The 17,590-nt window shown below is 44.2% G+C and overlaps 1 protein-coding gene across 1 annotated transcript in view; it reads left to right on the top strand.

Moving 5' to 3' along the window:
• The window catches only part of LOC139454539 (alanine--glyoxylate aminotransferase 2, mitochondrial-like), a 35,046-nt gene extending 27,421 nt beyond the window's left edge, over positions 1–7,625 (top strand). The window contains exons 10-14 of the mRNA XM_071236321.1: positions 666–738; positions 1,803–1,951; positions 2,941–3,090; positions 4,614–4,712; positions 5,423–7,625. Of these exons, the coding sequence (XP_071092422.1) occupies positions 666–738; positions 1,803–1,951; positions 2,941–3,090; positions 4,614–4,712; positions 5,423–5,527 (576 nt within the window). The 3' untranslated portion in view covers positions 5,528–7,625. The remainder of the gene's footprint in view (positions 1–665; positions 739–1,802; positions 1,952–2,940; positions 3,091–4,613; positions 4,713–5,422) is intronic.
• The last annotated feature ends 9,965 nt before the right edge of the window (positions 7,626–17,590 follow it).

Raw genomic sequence — 17,590 nt, 5'->3', positions numbered from 1 at the left:
ACTGCGCATTTATAACATCATCAGCTGAAGAAATTGAAAAAAATATTTGAATGAGGCAAAGTTTATCCATTTATTTAAAGGATCTTCACACTAACATATGCGATATATAATGTTTTTTCTATCCCTGGGTGGTATATATTAATTTTAATAAATAATCAGTATTATTTTGTCAGAATATGAAGGGAACACAGGAGCTTAATATATTTTCATTTGAAAATTATGTTTTGCCCGTTGGATTTGGAAAATATGCCAAGTGAAACACGTATTTACAGACCAAACAAATCCTAACCACTGGTGGAGCGGTCGGGTAGCCTAGTGGTTAAAGCGTTCGCTCGTCACGCCGAAGACCCAGGTTCAATTCCCGACATGGATACAATGTGTGAAGCCCATTTCTGGTGTCCCCCCGCCGTGATATTGCTGGAATATTGCTAAAAGCGGCGTAAAACCATACTCACTCACCTAACCACTGGTAACAGTGTGTCAGTGATTTTGTTACTTGCAGGTAGGAAGCTCATGGGACGTTATTCCCCTGCTGTGATCGATGTTGGAGTAGTGGCAGCTCTCACTGTTTGTTTCTGTCTGATGTGCTTGACATTCTGATGACCACCTAATATTAAAGCCTTTCCTTTAAAATATGTCACAAGAAATTTGATCTGTTTGTGTAGGTGCAGACAGGCTTTGGTCGAATGGGCAGCCATTACTGGGGCTTTGAGACGCATGGTGTTATCCCAGACATGGGTAATAATGTCACATGTTGCCCTCCATAATAAGTCATATTCCCTAGCTTAGCATGTAGGGGTGAACTGTGCGAGTCTCCATTTTGATGACAAATGGCAAGCTCCTCCCAGCAATAGCCGTTTCACAGAGCTCTCTGTACTATCACTGCCACCAGTCAGAGCTCCCCACTGCGATGGAAGGCTACAACCATGCTTGGAGTTGAACTCGCAACCGACTGACCATTATGTTTACAAACAAGTGACGACAGTTGTGATGCTGAATACTCTTAGCCCAGTTTAATTATTTTCTTTGTTTGTCAATTTCAGTTTCTATTTCATTTTAACTATCATGTAATTGGTATAGTAAGGGGGAGTTGGGTGATTTTCTGTTGGTCTGCAATTTCAAAGCAATCTGATAAAATGAACAAATTGGTAAATTCATCTGGGAAATATGGTCGGTCGTAAACCCTTTAAAAAATTGCTATGATGGCAGTTGGAGTTGGAGGGCAATTTTCAAGAGTCTTGTAATCGCCATGCCCACACTGATGGCAGTGATGTTACAAGGATGGGAAGGATTTTAGACTAGTGCATGCACCATCGATTTTGAAGTATTTTAGTTCACCAGGCCTACATTTGAACCATAGTTGTGGCAATAAATGCATTTGCCATACTTTTCCCACTTTCCTCTTGGGGCACGGGTGGCCCAGTTGTCTAAGGCACCGCGATTCAATGTGCTGCGATTCCATGTGCAGAGCTGCATCCCTTGAGAATGCCAGAAACCTATGATTGTGGGTTCGAATCCTGGTTCGCCCTGAATATGTTTCCAGGTTTGTCAGCACCACACCCATGCTCGTGGGATTTCACCGAAGTGGTAAACGTCCGAGACCTGCACCACATTAAGCTGACATGCCTTAATATAACTGGAATACTGTTAAAAGCGGCGTTAAACCCAACTCACTCACTTCAACTTCTAAAGCTGTGGAACTGAATATTAGCCTCGTGTTTTGGTGCCAGTCAGTTGACACAAAAGTCCCCTTTTTAGTCCCGAAGTCTGTGTGTGTTTTGATGACATTCCTCCTGTTCCAGTAACAATAGCTAAGGGCATGGGAAACGGCTTCCCCATGGGCGCTGTGATTACAACTCCGGAGATCGCTGCCACGCTGGGGAAGGCACTTCACTTCAACACGTACGGCGGCAACCCAGTTGCATGTGCAGTCGGTTCAGAAGTCCTCGATGTAAGATGATGCAATGGAACCCGCTTGGTCCAATCTCATTAAAATCAGATCTTAGTTCTGGCTACCGCCAAACAAATATCTGAGGACATCCCATTACGGGTCACGTCAGAACGACCCTTCATCCGACCAATCAGAGCGTCGCTTACCAGATCATGAAAGTGACATTCAGAATGTAATTTCTTTAACATGGGATATTTCGAACGATAGTTACAGGTTTAACGACTGAATCCATACGATGTAGACCATCTATTAGCCATTCAAGAATGTACTTTTGTTCAGGTTTCAAATTTGTAATCGAGAGTTTGTCAAAATATGTTTCGAAGCGTAGTCGCCAATTTGAAATTGGTGCCATAAAGCACGAGAAAACTGCCCTCTGATTGGCTAATGTTGACTTCTTGTCAGTCCTTCTATCAGTTGGTCAAAGTTTGCGCAAGGTCGGTCTGACGTGAGCCGTATTGGGATGTCCTCAGATCTTTGATCTTTGTTTAGCTTTAGCGAGAACTAAGATCTGATTTTATTAAGATAGCCACTTAGTCCAAAACCCGTCTATCTACTGATTGAGTTTGGAACATAACTTTCTCTCTCCATTTCTCTAGCTCTACACACAGAGAGAAACACGAAACAACATGACTGTTCTTCTGATTTGAAAATCCAGAATTTTGTTAGTTTAACACAGTTCAAATGGTAGAAGATGTCTTCAGCAATCCATGCTTGCCGTTAAAGGCGACTGTGCTAGTCGTAACCGGATTGGGGGGGCAGGTTCACTGACTTGGTTGATGCATGTTATCGTATACCAATTGCATGGATCGATGCTCATGATGTCAATCACTGGATTGTCTGGTCCAGATTCGATCATTTACAGACTTATCATCGTATAGCTGGAATATTGCCGAGTGCGGCATGAAACCAAACACAAACAAACAAATCAAATGTTAGGTGGTATCGCTACATCTGACAAAACATGATTCTTGTTTGGGTTTGACACAAAGGTGATAGAAGATGAGAAGAGGCAGGAGCACTGCGCCGTTGTGGGAACCAGCCTCATCCAAAAGTTGCAGGGGCTACAGGAGGAGTTTGATTTCATTGGTGATGTGCGAGGCAAAGGACTGATGATTGGAGTGGAAATGGTCACGGACAAGGTGAGTTTGACTGGAATGAGATGGTGGGGTAGCCTAGTGGTTAAAGCGTTCCCTCGTCACGCCAAAGGCCAGGGTTCGTTCCCCCCGCACGTGTACAATGTTTTGAAGCCCATTTCTGGTGTCCCTTGCTGTGTTATTGCTGGAATATTGTTAAGTGACATTAAACCATACTCATGCACTCACTCTACTGCCCTGGTTTAAAGCAATATTTACTTCTTTAATCAGTATTTTAGTGAAATCATGGCATGACAGTTTAATGTGAGGACCCGTAAAGATTTGGGGGAGAATAGGTCTTCAGCAACCAATGCTTGCCGTAAAAGGCGACTATGCTTGTCATAAGAGGCGACAAACGTGATCAGGTGGTCAGGCTTGCTGACTTGGTTGATGCATGTCATCGTATCTCAATTGCGTGGATCGATGCTCATGATGTCAGTCACTGGATTGTTTGATCAAGACTCGATTATTTACAGACTGCCATCATATAGCTGAAGTATTGCCGAGTGCGGCGTTAAACAACAAACAAGCAAACAAACAAATAATGTGAGGAAAGTATAAAGTGATGTAGAATGGAACGTTACCAGCTTGGTGCTACTGATGGTGCTGGTCAACAAACCAATGATCGAAATCCTCACAGGGAGACAAGCACGGGGTACTCGGGACCATCTCTCACCTGGAATCCCCACAGGGAAACAAACAGGTGTTTCAATATTGGATAAGGTTGAAACCGTCACGAATGCATTGTGGCATTTATGGATCTGATGCATTGTTTTTTCACATGTACATATTCCAAAACTTGTAGCAGTATATTGCCATATATCTGCACTTGTATGCATATTGTGCTTTGTCTTTGTGCTTTCATGTGCAGTTGTCCCATTAAGATGTTAGCCAAGCTAGTCATATAAACTTGGTTGTGATGTCTTGAACAGTGGATAACAACATCTTCATTAGCAACAATCATAATGCATTCATGTGATGTCATGTTGCTATGGAACGCCTCCGTGGTCTAGTAGTGGAGAGCGGAAGGTCCGGGGGTTCAATACCCGGCCGCGTCATACCAAAAGACGTTAAAAGATGGTACTTGTTGTTACCCTGTCTGGCGCTCGGCATTCAGGGGCTAAAACAAGGACTGGTCAGCTCGGAGTCAGTATACTGTCTGAGTGGGGTATTCATGTTAAACTGCGGCATGGTATCTCAGTGTGCTAGCACTATAAATCAGCATCAGTCCAGACTAGTACAAGCAGCCACAAGCAGCCACACACACACATGTCGCTATATAAGTGCAATAATATTGGATGCGACGTTAAACCAAATTTCACCTCACCTCACCTCACCTCACCTCACCTCACCACACGTTGCTATCGGACTCTTTGCAAGTAATGAAATCAAGTTGGACATTTTTAACAAACTGCCAATCAGCATAAAGCAAAACATACAGCTAAGTGGTAATTACTGGAAATAATATCACAGATTTTCAACCTCTATGGGTAATATGTGTATTAATTGGAGATCATGTTATGTTGCAGAAGTCGCGGAAGCCGATGTCGGGAGAGGACATCGGGGACATCTGGGAGGACACCAAGGACATGGGCATCCTGCTGGGGAAGGGAGGACTGTACGGGAATGTAAGACCATTGATCCCCATGACAGTCCCAGCCATGTAGGAGAAACAGCCTTGACTCACTTGTTTGTCATCCATTGATAGTTAGGGGCGGTCGGGTAGCCTAGTGGTTAAAGTGTTCACTTGTTATGCTGAAAGACCCGGTTTTGATTCCCGATGTTGGTACAATGTGTGAAGCCCATTTCTGGCGTCCCCCCCGTGATATTGCTGGAATATTGCTAAGAATGGTGTAAAATCATACTCACTCACTCATTATAAGTTAATAAGGCGACAAAACCATTTCCTCAATCATAATCCTCTACTTGAAGCAGAGTCTGTTGTACCATCCTGACTATATAATGACCATGTGTTTTGGAATCACTATCAAATTGTAATGACACCTGATGGCGAGCATGTCCGACCCAACTGGTGGCATCCCTCACAAACACATGTTAAGGCAAAATAGGGAATTGCATCTGACATCCTTTTGATCATCAGGGCATCAAATGTGGAAATGTCATTTGATCCTGATAGAAAGTGGTTAAATTGTTTGCTCGTCACGCCGAAGATCCGTGTTTGATTCCCGACATGGGTACAGTGTGTGAAGCCCATTTCTGGTGTCCCCCGCAGTGATGTTGCTGGAATATTGCTAAAAGCGGTTTAAAACCATACTCACTCACTCACTCAAATGAGAGCCAAACAAATAGATATGAATTTGACTCATCTTTGTTTCAGACCTTCCGTATCAAGCCCCCGATGTGTATCACAGATGAAGATGTAGATTATGCGGTTGCCGTCATGAGAAAAGCTTTTGAGAATTTTGCTGTCCGACGAAAGTAAATAGTCGACATATGCGAGAGAATATGTCAGTATTCTATCCCAGTCACTGATCTGTTAAAATGGTCCTCAGGAACCCATAAAGCAAGAAGCGCTTTGTCTACATTACATTCAATGGATTTCTGTACTGCTGAAATAGTCCCTGTGAAAACTGAAGAATCTTTGGAGTACACTTTTCAATAAATGGAGGTCATTTTACAACCTCAATCCTACTGCTATGTCAGGAGTTACCTCATGTTACATTTATTCTGCACCTCATTCTATGTGGAATAGCATGGCCTTTTAATCTATGATGATTCTCTGTTATAGTAGTTGTCTATGAAGAATGTCTACAGGTATCTTTTTGTGTTCACCATGTTCGTGTTTTAGCCTATGATGTCACTGCATTGTTACCTCAATGAGTGATGTCATAGCCATCTTCCTGAGGCAAGGGAGTCAACTGACTGTACAAGTCTAGTTTCCACCTTTGCCAAACTAGGCCAGAATTTCTGGGTTCGATCGTAACGCCACCAGTGCTTATTGTCCCTTCTATGCCCCTGCTACTGACCAATCAGATTCCACCTCTGATATCATTTGTATTTGCTTCAATAATCTGATCAATAATCAATATCGATAATGTAATAAAACGTGTCAAATTTACGTGAACACCTTGATAAAAAACCTGAAAAGATTTGGAAAATATCTTTTGACACTGTTGACGGTACACATGTTTTGCAAATGTTGCAATAGACCTAAATCTGCATGGCAGTTTACGTAGCGTATATTGATTTCGTTAAACGATTTTGATTGGACTCTGCATAGACTTGTTAGTCCAGCCAAAATGAAACTCCTGAACCATATTTCCAGCCTTGTTCAACAAGGGTGAAAAATTGACTCTTAAAGTCAGTTAACTCCCTTGCCTCAGGAAGATGTGTCAAAGCAATCTATGATGTATTCCATTGTTTGTATAAACTGCACATTAGAACTTAAGGGATATGTATAGTTTTAGATATACTGTAAATCTTGAAATTAACGCGAGCGTGAATTAAATGCAAAAAATGCAAGTGGTCTTTGCTTGCATTAATTAACTTCGCATTTATGTTGAAAATGACTATCAACAATAATTGGCCTCACTGCACACTTTGGATAGCGGAAATACCAACTTGAATACAAACACAAAGACGGTTTATTGGTTTATTGAGTAGCAGTTGTAACAAGTATATAACAATGTCATTCAAAGAATAGGAATTACACAATGGGTAACCGGTGAGTTATCACTGCTGTAGTCAAGAGTTCTACCCACTCGTGCCAAGCTTGTTGACACCTAAACTGTTGTTGATTCAATTATTTTATTGCCTTTGAACTTCCTTAATGACAGTCAACAGAGTAAACATAAAAACAGTGTGTTGCTTTTAGGAAAACACTGTTTATTGTTTTTTACGGAAGTGCCCTACTAAGTGCTAATAAGCAGTGCTATTTGCTGTTTGATTGGATAAAGGTAAGGATATGTATCCTTCCATTGGGCTGGGGCGGGGGGGTCGCATTGATATTGAATTGGATTTGTGGCTAGGGGTCAGCAGTCGTATTAGTTTGGAGACACATTAATTTCCAGATTTACAGTATACTATTATGATGTTGTAATGTAAATTTTTATTTGTGCAGCTAGCACAAGAAAATTCACAGTGACTACCTTGTTTTCATTTGGAGAGTTTGATTTGGTCGTTTAGATTTTTTAGATATCTATCATTTCAGTAGTCAGTGTGTGGAGTATGTAAACACATATTACTCAGGAACACCACTGTTAGGATGACATGTAATCTACTGGCAACTAGTTTAACCCAGGGCCATTCTGCTTCAGAATAATGTTCCACAAGGAATTAACAAATATGCATAAGTCATGGAAAAGTTGAGACTTTTATGGTGAAATATGATTAAATTTTCCTTTTGTATTCATATTATTGAAACACCCCATGCAAAGTTACCTGCCTTGTCAAAGTTGACAAGGCAAGAGAAATAAGAAAGGCATATGTTGGGTTCAAGGTCATAGGTGTGGCAGGACTTGTGGGCTGCCCTAAGCTGTTATTATAATGAATTATATTTGGCAACTTGAGTTCCCAGCAAGCAGCAAGCAGCAGCAGCAATGGGCCACTATGTTGCCAGCAGCAAAATACTAAGTTTCTGCTGAAAAGCAGACATGAATTAAGTTAAGCCTAAAGGTTCCCATCCGCTGAGAAGCAGAGGGAGCGAACAGATTCCCGCTGATGAGCAGGGACCTGATAATTTTGATGATTACTTGGTGATTAAGTATTTGCATTTGTAGCCCACAAGAACCACGCCCACCTATAACATTTATTGAATAAATAAGCAATATACATAGTTTGCCCTGAGCCATATATGCACACAAGATTGATTAGAGAGAATATGAATATGGCAGGCTAGGGGTAGGGTGGGTGGCAGCCAAAAGTTGAGAATTGCTGTACAAAACTGGGTACTGAAAATTTTGACAGAACTAACGGATGATGGTGATGAAGATGGTGATGACGCAAGAGAAAGTTTGATGACGTTGTAGGAAGTATAATTATGACGTAAGTGGCGGGAGATTGTAAGAGGAAATGACGTAAGGAGATAAACAAAGAGGTGCATTATGGTTTCAATAAACCCATTTAGTGAGAAGCACTAAATGAAATTAATGATTCCATTGTCATACTAACTCTAACTTTTGATTATTATTTTTAATGATCTTTGACGCACAATATTCCTAACTTGAAGATGATGATTATATGTGTGTTTTCAATTACACTCTGCTTTGGGCAACTGTTTCCTGATGTCTCACTGCCGTGTGTCACGCCGTCCATGTATTTCTCAGCTTGTAGATATAGGTATGTAATCTCGCTCGGACATCCAACAAATGTTCAGCTTTTTTCGATAAGTTCATTGTTACGTTAGGTGCTGAATTTTTACCAGTATTTACAGGTACTTCTTAAATGTCATGCTTCACAAGCATCTCATCATTAAGCCCTGTTGGCTGCATGATGTCGAGGCAGAGTACGTTGTTTTGATCATACTGCTGTATGCGTAAGACCTTTAATATGATATGGAATAATAAATTATACAGGACATGTTCGTTTACCTGTGTTCTTTAATGCTTAGTGCAGCACTAAACAACACACACACACACACACACACACACACACACACACACACACACACACACACATGCGTTTGCATACATGTACACGCTCATACATTAGTCAGGTATGTCTTTATAGTGATAGAGTGAGTGAGTTGTGTTTAACACCACTTTTAACAGTATTCATGGTGTGTCAGCTTAATGTGGGGGGGAAGGCTCGAAGTGATGTAAGACGTTTACCACTTTGGTGAAACCCACGAGCATGGTAATGGTGCTGGCAAACCTAGAAACATAATCGGGGCAAAACCGGGATTTGAACCCACAATCATAGGTTTCTGGCGTGCCCAAGGGATGCAACTCTGCACAGCAAATCGCACCGCCTTAGACGACTGGGCCACCCGTGACCCCCTATGTCTTTTTGGATTAATCTGGTATTGTAAGGATGATTACCTGTTAGTATTATTACATTTGGTAGAGACTGGTGTATGTTTGCAAAGGGATAGAAATTACTTGTTTAATCAGGGCATTTGTAAATCTGGGATTTCACTGAGAACTGTACACTTCAGGTTAACAGGGATTCTTTTACATGCTTGCAGCAGGTTTTGTTGTTTGGAGGAAGTTAAAGTTTTATCTGGTCATTATAAAAATGCATAGAACTTCTCAAAAAACATGTTGTAAGATTTTTTTATGAAAGCTTACCACATTTACGTCCTGTGTTTGCCTGACCCCTGCTGTTAGAAGTGGGTACCTTTGTGCTGTGCTGTGCTGACCTTGACCTGTATGCTTGTGGACATGCACTGGTTACCTTGACATCTGCGGATGTGTACATCCACTGGTGGTGATCTTGACCTGTATTCTAGTGCACATCTACTGGTGATCTTGACCAGTACGGTTCTGGACATCCACTGGTGATGTTGACCTTGTGGACATCCACTGGTGATCTTGACCTTGTGAACATCCACTGGTGATCTTGACCTTGTGGACATCCACTGGTGATTTTGACCTTGTGGACATCCACTGGTGATCTTGACCTTGTGGACATCCACTGGTGATCTTGGCCTTGTGAACATCCACTAGAGATCTTGACCTCTATGCTTATTGACATCCACTTGTGATCTTGACCTTATGGACATCCACTGGTGATCTTGACCTTGTGGACATCCACTGGTGATCTTGACCTTGTGAACATCCACTGGAGATCTTGACCTCTATGCTTATTGACATCCACTTGTGATCTTGACCTTGTGGACATCTACTTGTGAACTTGACCTTGTGGACAACCACTGGTGATCTTGACCTTGTGGACATCTACTGGTGATCTTGACCTCTATGCTTATTGACATCCACTGGTGATCTTGACCTTGTGGACATCTGCTGGTGATCTTGACCTTGTGGACAACCACTGGTGATTTTGACCTTGTGGACATCCACTGGTGATCTTGACCTTGTGGACATCCACTGGTGATCTTGACCTTGTGAACATCCACTGGAGATCTTGACCTCTATGCTTATTGACATCCCACTTGTGATCTTGACCTTGTGGACATCCACTGGTGATCTTGACCTTGTGGACATCCACTGGTGATCTTAACCTTGTGGACATCCACTGGTGATCTTGACCTCTATGCTTATTGACATCCACTGGTGATCTTGACCTTGTGGACATCTGCTGGTGATCTTGACCTTGTGGACATCCACTGGTGATCTTGACCTCTACTCTTTTGGACATCCACTGGTGATCTTGACCTCTATGCTTATTGACATCCACTGGTGATCTTGACCTTGTGGACATCTGCTGGTGATCTTGACCTTGTGGACATCCACTGGTGATCTTGACCTCTACTCTTGTGGACATCCACTGGTGATCTTGACCTCTATGCTTGTTGACATCCACTGGTGATCTTGACCTTGTGGACATCCACTGGTGATCTTAACCTTGTGGACATCCACTGGTGATCTTGACCTCTATGCTTATTGACATCCACTGGTGATCTTGACCTTGTGGACATCTGCTGGTGATCTTGACCTTGTGGACATCCACTGGTGATCTTGACCTCTACTCTTGTGGACATCCACTGGTGATCTTGACCTCTACGGTTGTGGACATTCACTGGTGATCTTGACCTTGTGGACATCCACTGGTGATCTGCAGATAAATTGGGACGCACTGTCTTTTTCCGTATCCATTGTTTACAAATGTGTATACAGGACGCACATTTGTGTGTCGCTTAAAACCCTGAAGAACATTCTTGGGACGCACACACAGATGAGAGCATCTTGGATGCACACACAACAGAGAATATCTTGGATGCACAGAAAGCTGAGAATGTTTTCGATGCACACACTTCATAACGTCTCCATGGTGGGGATGATCAGAAGAGTTTGGGTGCACATTCTTTGGAAAAACATCCTGGACAAGAACATTTTGGATGCATACCACACGGGAATGTCTAGGATGCACACCCAGACAAGATTATTTTGGATGCATACTAGACGGCAATATCTAGGATGCACACACAGACAAGATCATTTTGGAAGCATACTAGACGTGAATATCTAGGATGCACACCCAGACAAGATTATTTTGGATTTATACTAGATGGGAATATCTAGGATGCACACACAGACAATAACATTTTGGATTTATACTAGACGTGAATATCTAGGATGCACACACAGACAAGAACATTTTGGATGCATACTAGTTGGGAATATTTCGGATGCACACACAGACAAAAACATTTTGCATGCGTACTAGACGGGAATATCTAGGGATGCACACACAGACAAAAACATTTTGGATGCATCCTTTAACAGGAATATCGCGGATAGACACACAGACAAGAACATTTTGGATGCATACTAGATGGGAATATCTAGGATGCACACACAGACAAGATCATTTTGGATGCATACTAGACGTGACTATCTAGGATGCACACACAGACAAGATCATTTTGGATGCATTACTAGACGTGAATATCTAGGATGCACACACAGACAAGAACATTTTGGATGCATACTAGATGTGAATATCTAGGATGCACACACAGACGATCATTTTGGATGCATACTAGACGTGAATTATCTAGGATGCACACACAGACAAAAACATTTTGGATGCATACTAGACGGGAATATCTAGGATGCACACACAGACAAGAACATTTTGGATGCATACTAGACGGGAATATCTCGGATGCACACACAGACAAGATCATTTTGGATGTATCCATTAACAGGAATATCTAGGATGCACACACAGACAAGAACATTTTGGATGCATACTAGACGTGAATATCTAGGATGCACACACAGACAAGAACATTTTGGATTGCATACTAGTTGGGAATATTTCGGATGCACACACAGACAAAAACATTTTGCATGCATACTAGACGGGAATATCTAGGATGCACACACAGACAAAAACATTTTGGATGCATCCTTTAACAGGAATATCGCGGATAGACACACAGACAAGAACATTTTGGATGCATACTAGATGGGAATATCTAGGATGCACACACAGACAAGATCATTTTGGATGCATACTAGACGTGAATATCTAGGATGCACACACAGACAAGATCATTTTGGATGCATACTAGACGTGAATATCTAGGATGCACACACAGACAAGAACATTTTGGATGCATACTAGATGTGAATATCTAGGATGCACACACAGACGATCATTTTGGATGCATACTAGACGTGAATATCTAGGATGCACACACAGACAAAAACATTTTGGATGCATACTAGACGGGAATATCTCGGATGCACACACAGACAAGATCATTTTAGATGCATCCATTAACAGGAATATCGCGGATAGACACACAGACAAGATCATTTTGGATGCATCTATTAACAGGAATATCTACGATGCACACACGGACAAGAACATTTTGGATGCATCCATTAACAGGAATATCTCGGATGCACACACGGACAAGAACATTTTGGGTGCATCCATGAACAGGAATATCTAGGATGCACACACAGACAAGAACATTTTGGATGAATATATATGGACGGCAATATCTAGGATGCACACGTACCAAAGCGTGTTAACATTGATACACTCATCCTGATCCAATTAAACACAGAACTAAACATGTTGCAGTTTTGTGTGTGTGCATTTTCACCCGTTCCATTCCTCCCGTTCAATAACAGAAATGAAAATTAAAAACGTCAACCCAGAATTATCAAATCTTAATAACCCCACCGAAACAGATTACATAAGGCATAAAAAGCAAAGTATATATAAAAATTATAAGAATGGATCACTGAAAGTCAGGTGTGTCACGTGATGTTGTAAAAGCCATTCTTTCCTTGTCTGTTGGTTCATGTAGAATCATGTCCATGTTGAGAAATAGATTATACAATTCCGACTAGATCAAGAGCATGAGGTTATGAGTTCGCTACTGGTAGGGCAGGACCAATTCATAGTGAAGCCAGGTACTGCTTCCAGTCTACTCTAGGCCTGGCTGATCCTATGTAGATAGGGGAATAGCATCATGAAGCTCAGTACCCCCTAAACCTTCCCGATGTCTTGTTATATTAATATTAATGCTTATTTGTTAAGCATTGTATGTTACATTTTCGAACAGGTGTTTGAATAACAATATTTGTTTCTTTTAATTCCATCAACTGGAGTGTGTGGGTGAGTGTGTGAGCGCGTAAGGCTTTAGCAATATTCCACCAATACCACGGTGGGGGACACCAGAAATGGGTTTTCCACATTGTACCCATGTGGGGGCGTGACGAACGAACGCTTTAAACCACCAGGCTCTCTCTCTCTCTCTCATCTCTCTCTCTCTCTCTCTCCCTCTCTCTCTCTCTCTCTCTCTCTCTCTCATTGTACCCATGTGGGGCGTGACGAACGAACGCTTTAACCACCAAGCTACCCCGTCTCTCTCTCTCTCTCTCTCTCTCTCTCTCTCTCTCTCTCTCTCTCTCATTGTACCCATGTGGGGCGTGACGAACGAACGCTTTAACCACCAAGCTACCCCGTCTCTCTCTCTCTCTCTCTCTCTCTCTCTCTCTCTCTCTCTCTCTCTCTCTCTCTCTCCTCTCTCTCCTCTCTCTCTCTCTCTCTCTCTCTCTCTCTCTCTCTCTCTCTCTCTCTCTCTCTCTCTCTCTCTCTCTCTCTTACACACACACACACACATGGCCCGTGAAGACCCGGAGTAGACTAGGTCGAATATGCTTTTCGTAAGAGGCGACTAATGGGATCGGGTGGTCAATAATCTTGGATGTGACATTGAACCCCATTTCACCTCTTTTGACTCACGGGATAGATTGGTCAGGCTCACTGACTTGGTAGATGCATGTCATCGAACTCAATTGCGTGGATCGATACTCATGATGTCAATCACGGGATCGTCTGGTCCAGACTCGAATATTTACAGACCGCTGTCACATAGCTGGAATATTGCTGAGTGTGGCGTTAAACAACAAACAAACAGACAGACGCACGCACACACGCACACACACACACACACACACACACACATCAGTCAGAACTCAGCACTGAGTCTATTTTATAGAACCAATGGACACATTTACAACAAAAGAAAAGTAATAACAGTAATTGATTGTAATTGATGGTAATGAAGACATTTAAAGAATTAATTACAAAAGTATTTCAAATTATAAAAAAAAATACTACGTCGATGAGTAGTATACAACTAAAATGAAAAAAAAAGAAAAGAAGTTAATCATGTTATTTATATGCATTAAACCAAGTAAATGACAATGGGCATATACACGCATGACTTGTATCAATGTCTGCTGTGGTACACGACTCACAAAGCATACATTCTAATCTGCATGGATATTTAAAGCAGGACACTCGAACACTCGGTATTCAACAGCTGCTTCCACGCAACAATCGACAAGGGCAGGTAATTCTGATTGATGGCTGAGTGCAAAACATGTGACAACAAGAACGAGGTGTCATGTCAACAAGATCAGAGAAGTGTCGCCACTGGGCACTGTAGCAAGAAATCACGTATACTTCTATCAAATCCTTGACTAGTGAGTAGGTGGGAATAGTTGAGGCTGCAGCATGTCTTTGTAGCATTCCGGTGGCCTACGTGATCACCGATAGTCAGAATTTCAACACCGTGAACACGGAAGTAGATATCTAGCTGTTTCTCTGTTGTCATGGTCAGTGGTATATTTGCTATTTCCGGCTTAGATTACGAGAAAATACACACGATAATCTTAATCTCTGCATATAAAACAATGACTTGGAGAGCAGGAAATACAATTTTAATGGTAGATCATCATGTCTAGTGATATTTTATGATGTAAGATTTGTATTGACCAAGTTTGTTATACTTGTTCGTTCACCTGAATTCGCTGAAGAGATACGATGTTTTCTTTTGAACACTTGATAAGGTTTTTTTTACATTTTGAATCATAAACAACTACTATTCTAATATTTTTTTAAAACTCTGAAACGTAGATCGAGTTAGGTAGGCAGAGCTACCCACTCCACCACGGTAAACCCGATCGTCTGTTACTCTCATAAATTATTTGGACGCCCAAAGGTAGCATTGTAGCGAGGGATCACCGTGTATATATATAACATCATAGACGCTTTTATCAAAATAATGTTACCTCAGTCTGAATGAATGGAATGAATGGCACCCCCCCCCCCCCCCCCCCCCCCCTGCCACTATTGCAGTAAATTAGCGTCGAGTAATAGGGGGCCGGGTACCCCAGTAGAGAAGGGTAATAGGGGTGGGTACCCAGGTAGGTTTGAGTAATAGGGGGGCGGGTACCCCAGTAGGGAAGGGTAATAGGGGGATGGGTACCCGGGTAGGGTCGAGTAATAGGGGGGCGGGTACCCCAGTAGGGAAGGGTAATGGGGGATGGGTACCCGGGTAGGGTTGAGTAATAGGGGGGCGGGTACCCCAGTAGGGAAGGGTAATAGGGGGTGGGTACCCGGGTAGGGTCGAGTAATAGGGGGAGGGTACATGAGTAGGTTCGGGTAATAGGGGGGGTGGGTACCCGGGTAGGGTTGAGTAATAGGGGGGCGGGGTACCTGGGTAGGGAAGGGTAATAGGGGGTGGGTACCTGGGTAGGGTTGAGTAATAGGGGGGGGGGGGTACCTGGGTAGGGTTGAGTAATAGGGGGGGTGGGTACCTGGGTAGGGTTGAGTAATAGGGGGGTGGGTACCTGGGTAGGGTTGAGTAATAGGGGGGCGGGGTACCTGGGTAGGGTTGAGTAATAGGGGGGCGGGTACCTGGGTAGGGTTGAGTAATAGGGGGGTGGGTACCCGGGTAGGGTTGAGTAATAGGGGGGCGGGTACCTGGGTAGGGTCGAGTAATAGGGGGGGCGGGTACCTGGGTAGGGTTGAGTAATAGGGGGGCGGGTACCTGGGTAGGGTTGAGTAATAGGGGGGCGGGTACCTGGGTAGGGTTGAGTAATAGGGGGGCGGGTATCTGGGTAGGGAAGGGTAATAGGGGGTGGGTACCTGGGTAGGGTCGAGTAATAGGGGGGCGGGTACCTGGGTAGGGAAGGGTAATAGGGGGGTGGGTACCCTGGGTAGGGTCGAGTAATAGGGGGGCGGGTACCTGGGTAGGGTCGAGTAATAGGGGGGCGGGTACCTGGGTAGGGTCGAGTAATAGGGGGGCGGGTACCTGGGTAGGGAAGGGTAATAGGGGGTGGGTACCTGGGTAGGGTCGAGTAATAGGGGGGCGGGTACCTGGGTATGGTTGAGTAATAGGGGGGTGGGTACCTGGGTAGGGTCGAGTAATAGGGGGCGGGTACCTGGGTAGGGAAGGGTAATAGGGGGTGGGTACCTGGGTAGGGTCGAGTAATAGGGGGGCGGGTACCTGGGTAGGGAAGGGTAATAGGGGGTGGGTACCTGGGTAGGGTTGAGTAATAGGGGGGCGGGTACCTGGGTAGGGAAGGGTAATAGGGGGTGGGTACCTGGGTAGGGTTGAGTAATAGGGGGGTGGGTACCTGGGTAGGGTTGAGTAATAGGGGGGCGGGTACCTGGGTAGGGAAGGGTAATAGGGGGTGGGTACCTGGGTAGGGTCGAGTAATAGGGGGGCGGGTACCTGGGTAGGGAAGGGTAATAGGGGGGTGGGTACCCTGGGTAGGGTCGAGTAATAGGGAGGCGGGTACCTGGGTAGGGAAGGGTAATAGGGGGGGGGGTACCTGGGTAGGGTCGAGTAATAGGGGGGCGGGTACCTGGGTAGGGTTGAGTAATAGGGGGGCGGGTACCTGGGTAGGGTCGAGTAATAGGGGGTGGGTACCTGGGTAGGGTTGAGTAATAGGGGGGCGGGTACCTGGGTAGGGTTGAGTAATAGGGGGGCGGGTACCTGGGTAGGGTTGAGTAATAGGGGGGTGGGTACCCGGGTAGGGTTGAGTAATAGGGGGGCGGGTACCTGGGTAGGGTTGAGTAATAGGGGGGCGGGTACCTGGGTAGGGTTGAGTAATAGGGGGGCGGGTACCTGGGTAGGGAAGGGTAATAGGGGGTGGGTACCTGGGTAGGGTTGAGTAATAGGGGGGCGGGTACCTGGGTAGGGTTGAGTAATAGGGGGGCGGGTACCTGGGTAGGGTCGAGTAATAGGGGGGGCGGGTACCTGGGTAGGGTCGAGTAATAGGGGGTGGGTACCTGGGTAGGGTTGAGTAATAGGGGGGTGGGTACCTGGGTAGGGTTGAGTAATAGGGGGGCGGGTACCTGGGTAGGGTCGAGTAATAGGGGGGCGGGTACCTGGGTAGGGTTGAGTAATAGGGGGGCGGGTACCTGGGTAGGGTCGAGTAATAGGGGGGCGGGTACCTGGGTAGGGTTGAGTAATAGGGGGGTGGGTACCTGGGTAGGGTTGAGTAATAGGGGGGCGGGTACCTGGGTAGGGTTGAGTAATAGGGGGCGGGTACCTGGGTAGGGTTGAGTAATAGGGGGGTGGGTACCTGGGTAGGGTTGAGTA

The sequence above is a fragment of the Haliotis cracherodii genome, unplaced genomic scaffold (assembly GCF_022045235.1).
Source record: "Haliotis cracherodii isolate W230 unplaced genomic scaffold, xgHalCrac1.p SCAF_10, whole genome shotgun sequence".
Taxonomy (NCBI): Eukaryota; Metazoa; Mollusca; class Gastropoda; order Lepetellida; family Haliotidae; genus Haliotis; species Haliotis cracherodii.
Note: the sequence above shows the minus strand (reverse complement) of the source record. Positions and strands in the feature narration are given on the sequence as shown.